Genomic DNA, 19,871 nt, shown 5'->3' with positions numbered 1-19,871 from the left:
TTCCTTCCAACCCAAGTTATTCTATGATTCCTGACCTCTCAAGGTAGGCTAGAGTGAAGAATAGTTATATCATTTCTCCTTAGAAGCTCTCTTCTCATGATAACCTCCTCGTCTTGACTAGGAACTTTCTTTAGAAATGTCTACCTCTGATCTGCTGGGGAGGAGAGAGAGAGACGTATCCCAATTTGCTTTGTGAGCAGCAAAGCCTATGAAGGGTCTATTCCAATGGATTTATGTCCCATGTCCCTCTTGCTCCTGCCCATTCAACTGACCAGTATGCTCTGTCTCCTCTTCATATCCACCCCCCTACCTCCAAGGTGTTCCTCCAGGGCTACAGGAGGAACACACTTTTCCCTGCAGTACCTCCAGTTCTTCCTCGCCTCCTGTAACTGCCACCCAGCTTCCCCTGCTCAGTACTTGTAGCTCTCTTAGAAGACTTTTAGCTACTTTTTTGGCACGCAAAGGTCAGAAAGGAGGACTCATTGTCACAGAAGACAAGGGAAGTGGCAAGTCAAAATACTGAAAATTGCTGAGTCTTAGAAAATTGCTGAGGCACCTGGGCCAGTAACAAAAGCTGACCAATTTTCTGCTTTTTTGTGCAACTGTAGTAACATTCATATTGGGTTGCATTTCAACTTACACGTAGAAGTTTATATGCAAATTTGGAGATCTTCTAAAAAAAATTAGTATTGTGAAAAGGAGGTGAGTTTTCTGTTTGACTCCCAAAACATAGAATTTCCATGCCCAGAGCATAATATTTCAGCAGTATAAAGTCCTGGGAAATTTCAGAAGTTGCTTCCTTTCAGAAAAGATTCTTCAAAACATTTCAAGTTCTTGGAACCAAAATACCTGCTTCCCACACAAATCTAGACCTATTTTTCTTAACCATCAAGAAAACTTCTCCAACAAGAACCAAAAATGTTTTCTAGAGCATCAAAAAACACCCACTCCTGTATTTACCTTCATCACACCTTGCAAGGAAGGGGAGTACTGTTGTTGCTATTTTACAGATGGAACTGAAGCTCAAAGGCTAAATTACTTACCTGCTGCCAGACAAAAGCATGGTGGAACATGGAACTGACCACAACAGTCCTAATTTCCAAGACAGCGTCTTAAACACTGCACCATTTTTCTTGCAAGGCCCACACAGTCTGCACTATGCACAAATACACCTTGGATCATAGGCTAATATGTGAAAATGAGAGTTTTAATATGCTTTGACCTGCATTCTGTTTTTTGCTCTCTCCTGTACATTGTCCACGTGGAAACAGCATATACTCTGCAGCACTTTCTCAGAAGCTGGAAAATAATTTCCTTGTGCTAGCAAACACACTATTTGGGCTGTGTGGCACCACAGCAAAAGCCAATGTAGCTTTTCATTTACTGCTGTGTCTGCATGTTAACATGAAGAAGGTCAGTAGGAGTGTACACAATACTGAGAAAATGAGTAGTTAATTATTGCTAGACTGCAAGAAGGGAAAATACATGATTTATTTTGATTTAGAAAACTGCAAATCACGAGAACTGCTTCTTTTTCTGGACTGTTTTTTTGTGGGAGGGCATATGTAGAGTAAAATTTGCGACAATAAGTTGAGGCTATTCAATATGCTTTGAGAAAAAAAAATCCCCTCTCATCAGTGGGAACAATCTCAATAAACGAAGTACAATATTCAGCAAGAAAAATCCCATCTTTCTTGCTCATGCATATAATCTGGTAACTTGCCAGTATCTTTTGCCATACTTACTCCTCCTGAAGTGTTTGTGCTTGAGGGTTTCATTGCATCATCAACAATCTATATATAATGCTTCAAAACTAAGCTGCGTTTAGACCAAAATGCCAGATTTGCTCTTCATGGCACAAGTTTTAATAATTTCAGAATTTATCAGCATACAATAGCAGGCCTAAACTTAGTACAACCAGATCTTTCTGTTGGGATGTCAAAGCACTGTTTAAAACTTTTCTCCAGTCCTCCAAAGGCTGAAGTTATAGTTGCTGTTCATATTGCACCTAGAATAAATAAGCAAAATGCATTCATATTACAGAATATATATAATAACCGTTTTAAAAACATTCTAAGAAGGCATTTTTTATCAAATGTTTTGTCCCAACCTCTCTATCAGAACGATTAGCAAAAGTAGCAAATCGGTTCCTCTGCAAAGGCAGACTAGTCCCTCCCAAGTACTAATAATTATATAAAATTATGCATAATTATAAACACATCTAACATCTTTGTGTGATTGTGTTGAAAAATAATAGTTGTTGCAGGCTACAAAAGTAGCAAAAACTCTTACTTCCAGAGCAAGATAAGGAGAGTCCTGGGGAGCACAAATTGCTATACTCAACTTCACCTGATACTGGGTAGCTGGGAGAAGTGTCCACGAGCAGAACAAAGCATTGTCACAAAGCCCAGAAAGCCAGCTGCAGGACTAGGACTTCCTACATGAGTCTCGGACAAGTCTCCAGGCAACTGGCAAATGCCAGAGCAATCAGAAAATTTCAGTGTAAATTCTGGAGAGTTACTGCAGTATGTTCCTTGTTGACTTAACAGTTTTATCCAGACAGAATACCAAAGATTTGAAAAAGACATTCACTATCCTAACACTTTAAAGACATGGCCAGTCAGCCCACTTTATTAGATGGAACTCAGCAAGTGAGAAGTGATGATCATTAAAACCAATGTACACCATTTTCAGAGTTTAGATTCACTTCAGTAGTATTCAACAGATATGCACTGCTGCAAATCCTGTACAGGCAATTACAAAACTCACCAAGCTTTTTTGCACTGGAACGAACTAGAGATCATGACCAACAGACATGCACAGTTCTATAAATGCTAAATAATTGAGTTCATGTACTCAAATGTTTTGCAACGTTTAAGTAATATGAAGGCAAAAGTCTCAGCACCTGCCAGCAACAGCCACTGTTCTGATACCATCTAACATTTTTCTAGGCAAGATCCACACTCACCAAATTGCTCAACTTCACAAAGTAAACGAGTAGCAGAGATTGTCTTATCTCCTAACTCCAAACTAAGTAATTTAATATCCTGTCACATCATTCATCCTGAAAGAGTGGTTTAATAATTGTTTCACACTACCATGACATATGTTTTTTAAGCATTTATGTCACCAAGTGACAGAAGCAGCATTACTGAACAATTCCCAGTTTCTCCCAAAACTCTTTGTTTTGCAGCTAGTCAGCTATAGATGGAGTATCTGCATTTAAGCAATGCTGTATTTCCACTGGAAAGATATTTTAGATGAAACAATTTGGCTGAAATAGTCTGATGCATGAGTATAATGTTTTGTTCAAGAAAACAAAAACCAAGGCTCCCTCATTTCCGCAGTCTCACTGAAGAAAGGTTTAAGTGATAAAAACCTCTTTGTTCTTCAGTTTGCTTCTTCTTTTCCTAGCAAACACTGAATTAGCTTTGTGACAGTGTTGCTCTGTGCTATGTAGTGAAACTTCTGTCAACATCCCTATAGTGAATGTGTATGCTCACTCTAACTTCAGCCATCAGTGAAATCACCTGAGAACTCAAAGGAACCAAATATGTTCACATTTTCCCAGCAAGCAAACCAAAAAAATTGTAATGCTTACAGTGGTAATAGGAGACTAGAAAAAAAAAAAATATAGACTCAGAAGAGGAAACCTCTGGGTGGGAAGGAAATGATGACAGGTGGAAAAGGAATAGCAAGTAACAGAACAGCGGTTTGGAAAAGAACACTGTAAACATAGAGTCTTTCATCTGTCTTCTTAATAAAACTGTGTGATGTCCGACAAAAGTAACATCTGCTAACTTTATAAGTAACACTCACTGCGCATACACGCTTCATAATACACACGATCCTGCAATGGTCTTTAAAATGTTGTGTACCATAATGAAGTGCTAAAAATAAATCAAGAAAAGAAGATAGTATATTAAAGTTAAATGTACATGCTACACCTGTACTCAAGAACAATACTGGTTAGGTTACAGACTGTAGCTATAGCTTATAGACTGTTTCTTTCTTTTGAAATTTGAAAACACATAGTTTATTCAGAACCTATTAAGACAGACATCCAATTTGGGTAAAGATTTTCAGTAGGGGCAATCCTTTACTCGCCTGTTCTAATGATCATTACGCTGACCATGAAAAAGTGCTTTTTAGAAAAGATTCTTTAAAGTAGAAAAGTGCTTTTCTACCCCAACATTTGGTGTTAACCTCCTGTATCAGCTGTATCGGTCAAGGTTTTGGCAGCAAGGAAGGCGGGCTGCAGGAGTCACCCCATGTCGGCCACAGACAGTTCTAGCTGGCTCCACAAAGGACCCCCTGCAAGACACAGCTCAGCCCAGCAGCCAAGTGGGTGGCACCTTTGTGAAAACACCAGACAAGCAGAGGAATGAAGGGGAAAAAAAGTGAGGAACAGCAGCATGAACACTAAAGTCAGAAAAGAAGGAGGGGGAGGAGGTGTTCCAGGCACCAGAGCAGATATTCCCCTGCAGCCCATGGAGAAGACCACGTTGGAGCAAATATCCACACCGTGGCCTGGGGAGGAGCCCACAGTGGAACAGTTGGGTATTTCCTGAAGGAATTGCAGCTTATGAAGAGCCCATACAGGAGCATGGGAAAAATGTGTGAAGGAAGGAGCAGAACTGTTACTAACCGACCGTAACCCCCATCCACCGCTCAGGAGACCGAGGGAGAGGAAATAGAGGACTCGGGAGTAAAGTCAATCCTGGAAAAAGGGAAGCAGTGGGAAGGTGTTATTTTAATTTTTGTTTTTGTTTCTTACTATCCAAATCTTTTTTAATTGGTGCTAAACTACATTAATTTTCCCCAAGTTGAGTCTGTTTTGCCTGCAACAGTAACTGGTAAGCAATCTCCCTGTGTTTATCCAGACCCACGATCTTTGTCGCCCTATTTTCTCCCCCTGTCCTGCTGAGGAGCGGAACTGAGAGAGCGGCTGGGTGGGCAACCTGGCAGCTGGCCAAGGTTAACCAGCCAAAACTACTTGCAAAACAAATTAAAAAAATACATGTTGGTTTAAAAGGAAGAAATTTTAATGTACAAATTTACACTCATCATGTTATATTTTCTGCACAGATCTCTCTCAGTCTATTATGTTTTCATAATAAAACCACAAAAAGTAGTTCTCAAACTAGGGAGGAAACTGAAGCAGTCTGCATGATTTATTCTATTCATAATTTATTCTACACGTGTTCACAGATTAACCACAAAAATAATTCCTCTTCCCTTTTCTCAAGGAAATAAATATTTCAATTCTAAACTCAAGAATCATTCAGTTCTCTAATAGTCTGTGCACTATGCCCCAGCATCCTCTGTCAAAACTAGCATGTTTTTGTCTCTTGGGATTCCAACCGGTAGCGTTTGTTGCTCCTCACGTGCCCACAGAGCATATTCAGAATTCTTCTTCAGCAACACCCAAAGACACACTTCAGTGAAAGAAGAAACGGCTGAAGGTGTCCATCTTCAGTTTTGCCTTGCAATACACCCAGCCGCCATCATTACTTTCTTCCAAATGGATCAGACCACACTTTTAACCCTACAAATCAGAGAATACCAGCAGTTCATAACTAGACTGTTGGAGAAAAAAAAAAAAAAAAAATTTGGTCTGCTACTCCAGCCTTGTGTATGGAACAATGAAAGAACCTAACAATTTCTGCACTGAACTCATAACTCTGCTTCTGCTTGCAAAAATATTTAGAAAGACAACCTCATCTTGATCTTAAGCTTCAGATAATGGAAAAATCTATCACATCCATAGGTAAGGTGTTCCAATATTGTTGGAACAACCATCTAGAATTGCACCTTGCACTTGAATTTGTCTACATTTCACTTTCAAGTAGTGGATCTCGTAACTTCTCATCAGCAGCTAAATTTAGATGAAAAAGTTATACTGAGGAGAACTGGTCATCAAGTACCTGCATCTTGGATAGATGAGCCAGTCCAGTCCCTTTTAATGTTTAATAAAAAAGGCAGGTTTAACAGACTTCTATTTCACAATACCCTTCCTACTCCTCTTCAGCATTTCACCACTTTCCTGGAAAGTAATTCCTGCACTGATGATTTAACTGATATGTGTACTAAGGACATGGCATTAACCCTATTTGGTTTTCCCCTGCTGCTGATGTTAGGCTTTTCTAAAAATAGGAATAAGTTACCGTTTAACACACTCAGACATGAACTGTTTCATCAAGACAAGCACTCTCATGTCTTTAAACAAGAAGTGCCAACCTTGCATAATGAATAGCCAGCTCCATTACCTATGAAACAATGAACTATAAAGGATGGTCTGCCATACTTTAATTTTTATTCCCCTCATATGCTTTTCTACACCTTCTACTGGTAACAGCAGGGATCAAAAAGCTGTAAGCACTCCATTCCGAATTTTCCTTTATGTGTAGCGGACTTCTGCCTTACCTCTCCACCCATGAGGCTGGAAGATACTGACAAAGCGCTCGTAAATTGTGCTTCAGCTGAGTTGTAAAGCAGGTGCAAAAACCAGGGTGCAATAGTGTATTTTTTACAGCTAGAGCTCAGCCCACCCATGGTTCTTGTTTGCTCTGAGCTGGTTCAGAAGTTAATTTCTGGTGTGGAAACTGGCATCTATTTTAGAAAGTGTGAAGATAACAGAATCTCTACAACTTATTTGGCCAGTTAAGTCAATTTAAAACAAGTTTCATTAAATCCGTAATTTTCAAGTGAAGAATTAGCCTGAAAAAAACATTTTCATGGTAAGTTTATTATATATGTATTCTTTGAATGTATTCTTCACTGTATTATTTAAATCCATATAAATATTCAGGTCTTACTTCAAGAAGGTCTTTGAAACAATCAATGCAAATACGTGAATGAAGTATACCTGCAGGCTGAATATCCTCTTGAACAATACCAGCTCGGTTAATTGACTGTTCTTTCTCTGGAAAACAGACAAGAAAGGACATTACTAAAAAAAAAAAGAAAATACCACACATCTTGACTGCACCCAATAAAACAGTATTGAAAATTTTGTTCATTCTGGATGCTACACAGTAAAATTCTGGTGAGTATCCACCTACACAATGCGAATGTTGTATTCACACTTCACTAAGAAACTAACAGCTAATCTGTTTTGAGAGATTACAAGCAATAAGATAATCATCTTAAAGTAATGACTACTGCTTAATAAAAGATGCCAAAATATCTGCCATGATCCCATCTCTTAAAGAATGACTAGCACTTTTAGGAGCTATGACTCATATGCTCAACATAAAACTCTTCAAAAGATTTATTCTTTCCAGAATCAGCGATCCCCATTTTCAGGCCCTGAAAGTTCTTGCATCTTATCACAAGTAGAATTCATGACAGCATCTAGAAAATTACTGCTTGTAAACTTTGTGAAATGAAGTATAGGAGGGATACTTTCCATACAATGGGCCTGTCTCAGGCTTTTCTTTTTTGTTTGAAAGATTCAACCACTTACAAGAAGAGAAATGGACAAAATGATATTATTTTCCCTTATTAAATGCCCCTCCTTTTTTTTCCCCTTCCAGTTAAACACTTTACCACTGTGGTACTTTGAAGCAGGAAGTCAAAGCTCAGCTGGATTAGCCTTTTGCCCATACCACTGAACTTTATAAGTCTTTAAAAAATTGTAGGGTGCACATTCTCAGGGGAAACTCAGAACTAAGCTAACCTTAAAACTGAAACTTTTCAGCATCCTATCCCACTGAGAATGCACAGGCACTACATGTTATTAGGCTGTCTAGGTACAAGTCTAATGCTACTAGAGGCTAGCAGGCATATCACAATAATTGATTCTACTTGCAAGGGGGCAGGAGCTAGAGGCAGATCCAGCTTCTCCACTTCTGTTCACTGAGCATGGTAATTGCCATTCCGTCCTTTTTAGCAGGCAAAATCTCAGAGAACTGTCTAATTTCAAAGGAAAAGGTACAAAACCCAGAGAGAGAAAACAGAATAAATTAGGGCAAGGAATCAGACTTATTCTAGGACGTGGAAGAGAAAGATATTTAGTCTTAGGTGGAGACTAAGATCAGAAGAGAGGCAGAGACCAAATGGGAATCAATCTGAGAGGTCTGGGAACACACCTGAGGTGAACAGAAAGAGCTGTTAACTGGTCAGACAAAGAAATGAGTGCAGAGAAGTAACAGATGAGAAATATGGAGATAGGACATGGAACAGTCAATAGGGAGACTGGGGTGGGGCCTGGAAACAACATGGAAAACAGGTAAGCCAAAAAAAGGACAATGAGGAAGAGCCAGTCTTGATGAGAGGACAACCACCTCACACAACAGGGTAGGAACTGAGTCTCACAGTTCAGCAAAATTGTGAAATCTACTGTGAAAATGCCTCAATATCAATCCAAATAGCAGCTGTCAACCCACTGTTTTAATTAATCCAAGTGGAAGAGGTCTGTGCTGAAGACCTCAAAGTTTCAACACTGCCACTAAACTATGTGTTTCATATGAGGAAACAGTCTTTTTTAAAGCTAGTTACAGACAGGAAAATATTAGAAACATCAATGCCACAAACTGAGGTACTAAAGACCTATACAATGATAGCACTTCTGTATGAAATTAAGTCAAACCCCTGTGTGCACAATTTAAGGTACATATTAACAATTTGATTACATACAGTTTTTCCAAGTATCTTCCATTTTATTTGTTAAACTACTAGGAACTCCTCTGAAGACGTGTGAGAATTGTGCAGAAAAGTCTTCTTCCTGAATGTATTGTGCCTCATTTGTGTAGAATTTGGGAGAAAAAAAAGACTGAAGAAAGAAGATACCATTTCATGTTTACATAGTTGAATGTCACTCCAGAGAACTAAAATCCATTCTTGCCTTTTGCAGGATTACTGTGATGCTAATCCAAAGATCCGACTTCAGACCCAGTATCCCTAAACACAGAAATACCGAGTATTCACCCATAGCTCAAGCCAATGGGAGATGTGAGCTTCTACAGAAGTTGTCATACAGCTTACAAGACTGTACTCTGAAAAATCAAATCCTTTGTACCCCAAAGGTTAAAATACTTCCGCTCAAGTACCACAACTGTGAAATTCCATGTTCTTGTCTAAAGTATTATGACAACAAATGCTTGTGCTTCTCTCATACCGCAGCGATGAGCATCAAGAAAAGCACATAGAAAATTAATAAAGGTGCAATCAAAGGAGAGTTTGAGCAGCATCCAATAAGTAAAGTTTAGAATCAGGTATTAAATAGCAAGTTTAAGCACCTGCTAACTGCACATAGCTCATCTTATGTGCTAAGTGGAGGTTAAAAAAAATCCCTAAGCTGCTGGGGAACATTTGCTCATGTAATTCACAAGTACAAAAGAGGACGCTGTCCACTAGTTCTGTTCTTTCCTTAATGCTGAGTCACACTTCTAATATTATATTTTTGGAAAGTGCACCATAAGCAAAAATGAGTTAAGAATAAGGTTTTCAAATGGGAGCACAGAGCAGAAAACCTATCTTTGTGGGCAGTTTCCAGCTTCACAAATATAGCTTCCTTAAATAAAAACTTGCAAGTTAAATTTTACTTCAGCTTTGATGCAAGGCTAAAGTCCCTCCAAGAAGATCAATAAGTTTGTTATCCTTTTCCTTTTTTTTTCTTCCTAGAAGTCTCTTCAGTTGTCTCAGCAGATTGCTGAGACATGCATCTTCAGGTTATCGCCAACAGCTCACTTAGCTCTGTAGAAGTTCAAGTGAGGGGATGAGAATGGTTACACCAAACTTTTCCCCACTTCCTTCAGCAGTAGTTAACAGAAGTTTAGAAGTAACATGTGCTCCTGCTACCAATCCTGTGGCACGGAGCACCCGCCTGGAGCTGCTGAAGCTTCGCACCTGAAGCTACAGGTGTCTTTGAGTACTCGAGAGCTCCCTGGTTACAAGACTAGGTTGTGGGCTTTAGGATGTTTTCTGTGTTTCTGGCAGGAAACTGGGGCTTTCCTCAACAGTCAGCTTCACAGAAAACTCTGCAGACTGAGACCAGCCCTAGCAAATCATCGCAATTGGTAAAGAATCTGTTACCGTGTTTTAAATTAAACTTTTAAATTATGGCTGGAAAACATCTCAAACAACTTATAGAATCATAGAATGGTTAGGGTTGGAAGGGACCTCTAAAGGTCATCTAGTCCAATCCCCCTGCAAGGAGCAAGGACATCTTCCACTAGATCACGTTGCTCAGAGCCCTGTCCAACCTGACCTTGAATGTTTCCAGGGACGGGGCATCTGCCACCTCTCTGGGCAACCTGTTCCAGTGTTTCACCACCCTCATTGTAAAACATTTCTTCCTCATATCTAGTCTGAATCTACCTTCTTTTAGTTTAAAACCATTACCCCTTGTCCTACCACAACAGGTCCTGCTAAAAACTCTGTCCCCGTCTTTCCTTTAAGTACTGAAAGGCTGCGATAAGGCCTCCCCAGAGCCTTCTCTTCTCCAGGCTGGACAACCCCAACTCGCTCAGCCTGTCCTCACAGAAGAGGTGTTCCAGCCCTCTGACCGTAACTTCTTTAACTGCATCTAAATCCCCCTAATCACTTCAGAGAACAGCTAAAGGGCGTTCTTAATCACCTGCCGGCCAATAACTTGAAACAAGAGTACTACGAGTTTTATTATTATTTTTAAAAGTATCCCTTAGACGAGCAGAAAGCCTCTCAGGAGTTACCCACCCAGCGGCAGCCCCCAGCACACCCTCAGCCCGGGCACGCCCGCCTGCGCTCCCGCCCCCCGCAGCCCGGCGGGGCCACAAACTCGCGCACGGGGGCACAGCCAGATGCCGGCCCCGAGCCGCTCCCCGCGCAGGGACTCACTGTACTCCTCCGGCAGCAGCAGCGGCCGGAAGTAGATGGGGTAAAAGGCCGCCGCCACCACGGCCACGAAGCCGCCGAAGATACCGAGCGTGCGGAACAACCCGGCCATCGCCGCCGGTGGCCACAACCCGGAAGCTACGCGGCTCCCGCTTCCGGGACATACCGGAAGCGGAGCGGTGAGGCACCTGCAGACTCCGCCCCCTCCGGCCCGGCCCGGCCCGAGCGGCGCGGCGGCGGGCAGCGCCCCCGCGCGGGCGGCGGGACACAGCCCGGTGCCGGCGCCCCCCCGTGAGGCGGGCACGGTGCCGTTACACACCCGCCGCGCTTCGCCCTGTCACGCCTGACCAGGCGAACGGCGGCGCCCTCCGGGCAGCCCCGGCGCCCGCCGCGCCGCACACGGCAGCTGCGAGGAGGCCCTGCCCCGCCGTACCGCCCTAAAGCTACCCCGCCGCCGCGCGTCGCCCGCCAGCGGGAGCGGGGAGCTGCCCCGGGCGGGGGCCGCGCTGGCAGTGCGGAGCCGAGGCGTGAGGGTGGGGACGAGGGCGGGGGGAGCCACCGCGGAGCCCCCGAGCCACGCCGCCGCCAGAAGGGAGGACGCGGCCCTGCGCCGGGGTCCCGCCCGGGGCGCGCCGCTCCCGAGACGCCGCCCGGTGCCTCTTTTTCGGGAGAGCGCGGCGGGCTCTGAGGAGCCTCACGGCACGGCCGGGCGGCTCGGCACCCCCCGGGGGGCTCGGCCCCGGGTGTCGCCCGGCCCGGCCCCTCCGCGCCCTCCGCTCCCCTCTGCACCTGCGGCGCGGGGCCAGGCGCGGCCCTGCCCTGCCCGGGCGGCGGCCCCTCCTCCAGGAAGCCGGATCTGCCGCATCCCTGTCGGCGGGGTCGGCCGCGCACTCCCGGCCGTGCTGGGCAGCGCCGCCGCCTCCGCGGCAGCATGCGGCCCCCGGCTGAGCCCCGCGCCGTGCCCCGCCGCCCTCCGCTGCTCCTCCTCCTCCTCCTCACGGTGAGTGGCGGCCGGCCCCGCACCTGCCCCCGGGCCCCGACCCTGCCCGCTGCCGCCGTCGCGGCGGAAGATGGTGGCCGCGGCGAGGGCCCGGGCCGGGCAGCGGCCCCCGGCTTGAGCGCCGAGCCCCGCGGGCGGGGACTGCCCGGCACCCCGCGGCTTCACCGCGGTGCTCCGCGCTCGGACGGGCCGGTGCGGGGCTGCAGACTGTAAGCGCGGGGCGTAGAGGGAGGCGCGGCCGCCGGCCGGGTGCTGGAGCGGGTGTGCGGGGGGTGCGCGGGGGGCTGCGGCCACCCGGCCTGGGCTCGGGCTCGGGCCCGAGCCCGGGGCCGCCTCTCGGAGCCAGCCCGGCGGTTGTCCGGCCTGGCCCGGCTCCCCCCTCTCCAGCCCCAGGGTTACGCTGCCTTATCGAGCTCGGGAGCGTCAGGTCGTTAAATCAAAGTGTTAAAAAGCTCTCCGTCCTAGGTGACGTTACATTTCTGGGTTTGAAAGAAGGGGGTGCCTTTGACATCTACTCAGAGATGCACGTGGGAGTATGGTGCTGCACTGGCTTACGGAAACGAGTGCATTTTAGGGGCATCTACTAAACTACTTTTTCCTCTTTTATGCTGCTAAACACAATCTCTGGTTAAAGTCTTTGTACGCCTGTACGATACTGATGCTGACTGGGAGCAGATCAACACCGTTTTTGGCATGTTTCCTTTTCACACATCTTAAAATCTAGCATGACGTGGCAGGCAGAGGACTACAGTTATCTTCAGACTTTGTGCAAACAGGTGCAGTTTCATGGGGTTAGGTGGAATTTCTGCAGGGGTGGACTCAGGGAGGGTCCTGCTGAGATCTTACTCCAGCGAGAGAAAGAACAGTTTCTCATCATTTCTGTAATATTACACTACTGAAAATTTTCACTTTCCTACCAATTGTTGTGATTGCCTCCCACAGTGAGTTTTATCCCAACATCTGATGGAATGACTTGGGCTAAGTCATTCAGATTCAGCAGGTTTTAAGAAAAAGATCAAGAAAAAAACTTTTACAGCTTTTGTGTTTAAGTTGCCCCACACAACGAAGCCTCTGTGTCTTTCTTGTTGAACTCTACCTAGTTTACGGTAACATTTTGAATCCAGCATATCTGGCCTCTTTATTGTGCTGGGAAACTTTTATATTTAAATCTCATAATCACACTCATTGTGTAATCTGTTCATCCTCACTTTCTGTAGTCAGGGATTATGCACAATTAACTCTGCCTTGTCTGAGGTAACAGGGAGGGAAGAAGTAGGGTTCCTCACCGAATAGGAACATTTAGATAATATGCACGCTATGGAGTGCGCTGGGGAGCACTGTGTAGAGGCAGTCAAGTGGTTACAGAGCCTCAGCTATGGTCTGGAAGAGTTTACGGTCTGCAGTGTCTGCCTTGGCTGCGTTGGTGTGGGGTTGCTCAGGGATCTTTGCACCATGCCCCTTACTGGATGAGCTCCTGAAGGGTTTGTTAGGTGTGCTGTAACAGCAGACCCAAACATGCTTCATGCATTTTTGCAGAACGTGTCTCAACTAATACCCGTGCACCAAAGAATATAAAGAAAAGTTTCTTGACTAACTCCGTGGAAGCCATTTAGCAGAACAGGCACTAAGGGAAAGGCAGTAAGACCAGCACGGCTGAAGCTAACCTTAAGCATCAGCAGTCATGGTACGTCATGTTTAAGTGCTCTAGGAACATCATGGAGTTTGTTCTACAAGGAACTGGCTTTGGGTTGCAGAACTTACTGCCTTGGGATCTCCACCACAAAATTTCTGCCATTCACTGGAAGTCAGATAGCCACATTCATACGCTGCTGCATCTTTGTCAACAAACCTTGCCAGACCCAAGCTGTCTTTGCTGGAGGCCAGCTCTCATATCTCTGTGTTGGATAAACCCCTGAGAAAATTGGGAGCTGGCTGTGTGTATTTTGACAGTAAATGTGTTTATGTGGTAAGCACACAGTGGTACCACAATGCTTTGTAGTGTCCACCTGGTAGACTTCTACATTTTGTGATAACCACATGGCATTACTTTCATAATATATTACCATCTTCCTCATGACACAGCCCCCATATCACAAGGATTAAGCTGTTTACAAGTACTCTTTATTGTAAGATAAAAAAATATGTAAGAAATATGAATGATAACCATCAAGTAGAAGAGGTTTAGAATAATTTGTGGTTGCTGCTGTGTGCTTTTAATGCTTTTAGAGGTATCCATAACCGAAGAAGAATTATGTAGGAAACATAAAAGAAAAGTATCTTTGTCAAGTCAAGCTCTGAAAGATACTGAAATTAGTATTAAAATTAAGATTCTCTCATCAACTTTTATATCAGTATTTGTGCATGTGTGTTATTACATGATATGGTGGTAACTTTTCCAATGAACGCCAGCCTCCTATTGGTGTTCCTTTTTTAGCCCCTTCAGTATGCATCATTTTTACAATATCCATTTTATAGAATGGGAAACGAGGCAGAGAGGGAAGGCTGTCACTCTGAAGAGACTACCTATTGTAGAAAGCCTAGATACTGACATTGTGGAGTGTTTTGCATTTTTATAGCCTTTTATTTGTTCAAAGTGTGTATCTTGGTGTTTACACACGTGTTTATGAGTGTTCAGCATCACTGCACATCTGGCTTCCAGCATCTCTTGTCAGACACAAGAAGATTAAAAAGTACTCGGTTGTTCTTGTGGAAAGTAGTTTAAGTGACAAGTTCAGAAAGACCTAGGAAAGCTAAATTAATCTAGTTATCTAAAGTTACCCAGCTGCTAGCAATGATACCCAGCTTTCTCATCCAAAAGTTCCCTCATTCAGTTATGTCTTCCAGCTTCTGCTTTAAATAAAGTCAAGGTCTTGGGGTAAATAGTCTTCTCTATGTACAGTTGTGTTCCACTTGCAGCCCTAGACCTCTTTTGTGCCTTTAAGGAGGCAGGGAACTAGGGGGAAAAATAGCATTTGATCCCATAATTAAATCCAAAATCCTCATCTACAGGAACAAGGAAGTAGTATGGGTAAACTTAGTTCTGACTTTTCCTAATATTTGCACTTTCACAGGTTTTGCTGGCTTTATGTTTTTTCAGTGTAGCTCTCAAGGACTGTCAACATATTCTTAAATAAAAAGCAAAACAGTTTGTCATTGGGGACTTTTACTGATCCCCATATTGGATCGTGGGCAAGGTCTTGTCCTCCAGGTGCATGACACATAATTCCGATAATTAGAAATGTACTAACGACTTGGCTGAAGCTTTTAAATATTTTGAGAATCACAGTGAAAAAGCCATTAATTCAAGGTAGCTATCCATGACAAATTTCAGTTCAATTTGTTCAAGCTTAGCAAAGTTAGAAGTCACCCAAGACAGATCTTCTCAAGCTAAGCAATCTTAACGACCAGCTTCCCTGGTAATCCTAAGTGACAATTTTGAGTATTTTAGACAGATCAGAGGACCTGGCAAAAGTGCCGTGCTGGTGGCTGGCCCTCTGAGCTGAGTAATCCTCAGTATCCTTGGCAGTGCATCAAGGCGGACACTGACTGCAGAGCAGAAAGAAAAGAACCTGTTTGAAGCCTTAGAGACAAGAATTTCAGCATGGAAGATAATCCTGGTGTATGTGCAAGCATTCACTCTCAAAATATATTATAATGTACATAGCTATGGAGAGCAAAAACTGAGCAAATGCTGCCTGCTGGTCTTGCTGCTCAGATTTGTCAGTCCATCTTCAGGACAGAAATGTTTCTGTAATAAGCTCCTAAACATTTTGTGAACATGAATTCATTCTCAGGAAGCCGTTGTGAGCTGCCTTAGTTGTTATTCTGCTCTTCAGGTACCTGCATAAGAGGTAACAAAATTAAAACTTTAAAAAGTTTAAAGTTAATCAATCACTTTAAAAAGATAAAGAAACATCAGGCTGTGGCAGCACAAGTGAACAACAACATAATGAATAAATGCTGGTACATTTTAGTATATACTCTTTAGGCCTGATCCTAGGAGCATGTGTAAATAGCATGACGTGTAAGTCAGTATCTTAGACCGGATTCCACTTGCGGAAGGGCCGAAGGATACGCCCTGTAAATACCGTTTGTTTGTAGACGCATATGTAACTTTGAGAACTTGATGTAGGGGAGTTGTTACCATTAAAACCTCGATGGTAGCTCTTCAGTAATCCGCATCTACTTGCTGTGTGAAAGAATCCTGGTATTTTGGCATTCAAGTATGGTATACAGACCTTCTGCTTGTGCAGGGTTCTGTTATTGCTGTGAGTATATTAGTAATCACGTAAACTTAGATTGTCTGGTTAACATGTGTTGGGTTTTTTTTCCAGAATTTTGTGCCATCCTTTGGAAAGGAGACATTACGGACAACAGCAGTTACTCCACAGTTTGAACAAAACATGGATTATGTGGACTTTATTCATTTAAACATTTTAGAAAAGAAAGTTCTTAACAATTCTGAGGTTTCAGTTCAGTATTTATGTTCGAAGCCTTGTATTGTCAACTTGGAAGCAGTAGCTTCCTCCGACTTCAGGACTGGTGTACCAGTGTATAGAAGGAGATGGAAGGATGAGAAAAACCTTTACGTTAGCAGAACTCGACAAGTACATTTGAAATTTCCGAGCATCATGGTTTACAGAGATGATTATATCATCAGAAACTCAATAATAGTGCACAGTGTGATACTATATGCATGGATTAGTCACAAATCAGTTACCAGCTATGATGTTGAGCAGAGTGAAGACTACCAGGATGCAGTTGCCAAGAATTACACTTTTTTAGAAGCAGTTCCACCTTTTGAACGCCCATATAAGGACCACAAAGTTTGTCTTCAGTGGGGTGCTGACTATTTGTGGATGCTCCAGGCAAACAGGATACCTCAGTGCCCTCATGAAAGTGGTAGGTGTAATGTCACTTTTTTTTCCCCAAGGAAACTAATGCAACCCAAATAATATCTTTGGTAAGCTGCAAAGTGCATACCTGTAGTAAATAGTAAATGTTATGTAGAATGATGTACTTGGCAAACATTGTTGAATATGTAAGCTTCGTAACTGTGGGGTTAGAGTTGCAAATTACTGAAGCCATCACGTCCTTCAGAGCTGGCTTGTTTCATCACAGCCAGCCTGGAGATTGGTCGCAGCGTGGCCTTCTATTTTCTAAATGTATTCAAACTTTATTTAAAACCCACTGATGTCAGTGGAAATCATTCCTTTGTCTTCAGAGAGAGTTGTTCAGTCCCATAATGCGTTATTTCAGCGTCAGTCACATACATAATTCTCACACAGGTAGTCTACTTCTGCTTAAAGTGATGGCCACACACTTAGAAACATATTTTTAAGTCTTTATAGTGCAATAAACTTTATAGTACTTCTTTTTTTTTGCCCAAAACCATTATGGACAAGCACTTTTGTTTTAAAAATTAATAGTTTTAAATAAAAAAAATGTCTTGCCAACTGTATAAATTACTGAAACTCACAACTCTGCTTTCTAGATTTTCTCAGAGTTCTGATTTTTTTTCTGTCTGCCTATCTCTAGCTTTACACCTGCTGACAATTCTTTTTGTCCTCAATATATATTCAATGCAGAACCTAAAAGGAAAAAGGTTATTTGCTTCTAAAGGGTTCTCTCCTAGAAAATCCCATAATAGTATTCGTGTCATTTATTTTCACTACTTTGGCATGTAAATGCTCTGAAGATGAACAGGGAAGCAATGATGTTGCTGCCTTCAGGAGCTTTCTAAAATACTTGTTGGAGACAGCATATGATCTCTGACAACAGTGTGAAATATCTTATGTATTATCTAATTATATTATAGATGAAAACAGTATAACAAGAAATAGGAGGAAATAACATTCAAATTTATTTTTTAAAATAAGCTTGTAACAAATTGCTTGGGGTTTGGGTTTTTTTTTGTTTTGGGGTTTTTTTTGTTTTGGTTTGGGGTTTTCTGTAGGAAAGCTGATGATATGTCATGGCCTTTAAGATCTTTTTCCCGTTTCTTAGCAGGGGCAGCTTTATCAGATTTATTACAGGATTATGCATATCCGTTAAGAACAGAATTGGTATCTATCCATACATACAGTATAAACTGGAGAGCTGAAAATGGAAAGCAAGTCCAAGAGCTGTGGAGTAATGTCACGTAGGCATAACCAAAGATAGGATGAGATTTAAGCGAATAGCATAAATGACGTTTTCTTCCTTACTAACTGGTTCTTTAAGTATCTTAGATTTAAATGAGTCTGTTCTTTCCCTGCTTCTAATACCAGCTGGAAATGGACTCCATTTCACTTTCCATGGGTTATTCGGTCCAAGATTGTAATGTATTTAATAACAGCAAGTGAACTTGTGTTTAAGGACTTATTGAAGATTTGTGTTAATTTTTAATCTGTTATGTGATTCAAATGTTTGACTATATGAGTGTGAGCTAATTAATTAGTTATCAATGCTTGTTGTCTGGCAGATTAAGAAAGATTGTATTTTGCAGATGGCGTCCAGATTCTCAACTTTATATACGCTTCCAGTGGGGAGAAAACAGGAATCGTGAAGAAATTCGAACAATTTGAAAACAGAGAACTTGAGACAGTCAGACAACATAGGATTGATTATCCCATGTAAGTATAGGCAAATAATTGAAGCAGGCTGCAATTGATTATTGAAGGCTATAGAATGTACTTAAACTCTTAGGCTATACCACAAATTAAAGGAATAGTGCCTATTAATGTGAGGAAAGGCTCAAAAGGAAACTAGTTAGCAATTCCTTCTGTTCTCTGATTTCAGTTTTGGAGAGGATTAAGCTGAACCTCAGAAAGATACTTACAGTACGTGTTGGTACAGTGCTGTGTAAGAGATACCAATAGTAGGTGTAACTGAGCTGGTTAGGTACAGTTAGGAGGGTAAGTTAGCTGTTATGTGCTGTCATGATGAGACTGCTGTCTCATGACTAGCTAGCCTCTGGTTTTCTGTATTACGAAGAGATCTGCATTTCAAACGTCATTTGCAGACCAAGTGCAGAGTAGGGTTTCTTGCAAGGGCAAGCAGTGTGGAGCAGCTTTTTCTGTATAAATTCACACTCTAGTTTATTTTGCAGCTGACAAGCCCTTAGTGATAGAGTCCTCTGCCTAGGTAAGTCTTCCAGCTTGGGCTTATACTATTTCCTTCCCTCATCCCTGTGTAAACTCTCCTAGTTGGACAGGAGTAAAACCCTGCACACTATTCAGTTACAGAGGAATCATTCTGGGAAGATCATCTTTCTCTACTGTTCTCCCCCTTCCCAAAACTGTCACAACTCTTCCCAAAACTGTCACAACTCTTCAGTCATATTTTGCAACTTTAGAGGAAAAAGTATATATACAGATATATAAATATATCTCCCTTCTACCAGATGCTGTTACCCTGGCAACATTATTACAGAAATAGGAAATGATTGCAGGAACTGGAACTTGCCTGCTGGTTTGTGTTTGGCCTGTGACCACAAGAAGAGTGCCAAAGAAGACGTGCCAGATAGCGCAGGTTGCACACAAATTACTAGCCCTCAAACTATAGCTCTGAAGTCATAAGTGCAGAGCAATTTTTAGCTCCTGGCCTCTTCAGGATGGGTGACAGCCTGGTTTGCACAGCCTGCTGCCCTTTGCTCACCAGTACAGTTGCATTCTGCTTCTGGCATTGAGGCGCTCAAGCTCTGGTTGAGAATATATGGCATGAATTTATGCAGCTCTTTACCTGTTCCACACGGTTCCACCCTCTCTTGCCTTTGGGTGGTGTCTCCAGTGTTAACATAAAGCGTTGCCTGTGTGTTGTGGTTGCGTGACAGGCTGGGGTAGCTCTGTTAAGAAGAGGAAGAGAGTTTTCCTTCAGCTCTCTGTATGTGAGCGGTGGTTCCCCGCTGCACCAAAAGGCCAGCAGAAGCAGATGGATCTAACTGAAGTTACTCGTTTGACTTCAGTCAGGGATGTGTAAAGAAAGAGGACTGGAGATAGACAGCTGTCATTGACTTCAGTCAGGGATTTGTAAAGAAAGAGGACTGGAGATAGACAGCTGTCATTGCTATATT

The 19,871-nt window shown here is 42.9% G+C and overlaps 2 protein-coding genes across 4 annotated transcripts in view; one reads left to right on the top strand and one right to left on the bottom strand.

Moving 5' to 3' along the window:
* Positions 1 to 5,023: 5,023 nt before the first annotated feature.
* Positions 5,024 to 11,081, bottom strand: SMIM20 (small integral membrane protein 20). Of its 3 annotated transcripts, none has more exons than XM_075499874.1 (3): positions 10,822 to 11,081; positions 6,869 to 6,925; positions 5,024 to 5,584 (listed from the first exon to the last, which is right to left on the bottom strand). In XM_075499874.1, the coding sequence occupies exons 1-3, from the start codon at positions 10,928 to 10,930 to the stop codon at positions 5,580 to 5,582; spliced, it is 171 nt and encodes a 56-aa protein (XP_075355989.1). In that variant the 5' UTR covers positions 10,931 to 11,081; the 3' UTR covers positions 5,024 to 5,579. The 3 variants fall into 3 exon arrangements, with proteins under 3 accessions (XP_075355989.1, XP_075355988.1, XP_075355991.1); XM_075499873.1 differs by having other exon boundaries at positions 5,024 to 5,548; XM_075499876.1 differs by lacking the exon at positions 5,024 to 5,584 and adding an exon at positions 5,624 to 6,720.
* Positions 11,082 to 11,615: 534 nt separating this feature from the next.
* SEL1L3 (SEL1L family member 3) overlaps positions 11,616 to 19,871 on the top strand; it is a 40,946-nt gene continuing 32,690 nt past the window's right edge. The window contains exons 1-3 of the mRNA XM_075499872.1: positions 11,616 to 11,818; positions 16,153 to 16,720; positions 18,306 to 18,432. Coding sequence (XP_075355987.1) covers positions 11,750 to 11,818; positions 16,153 to 16,720; positions 18,306 to 18,432 — 764 coding nt within the window. The 5' untranslated portion in view covers positions 11,616 to 11,749. The remainder of the gene's footprint in view (positions 11,819 to 16,152; positions 16,721 to 18,305; positions 18,433 to 19,871) is intronic.

This window comes from Mycteria americana, chromosome 4 (genome assembly GCF_035582795.1).
Source record: "Mycteria americana isolate JAX WOST 10 ecotype Jacksonville Zoo and Gardens chromosome 4, USCA_MyAme_1.0, whole genome shotgun sequence".
In the NCBI taxonomy this organism is placed as follows: Eukaryota; Metazoa; Chordata; class Aves; order Ciconiiformes; family Ciconiidae; genus Mycteria; species Mycteria americana.
This window is presented reverse-complemented; position numbering and strand designations above follow the sequence as displayed.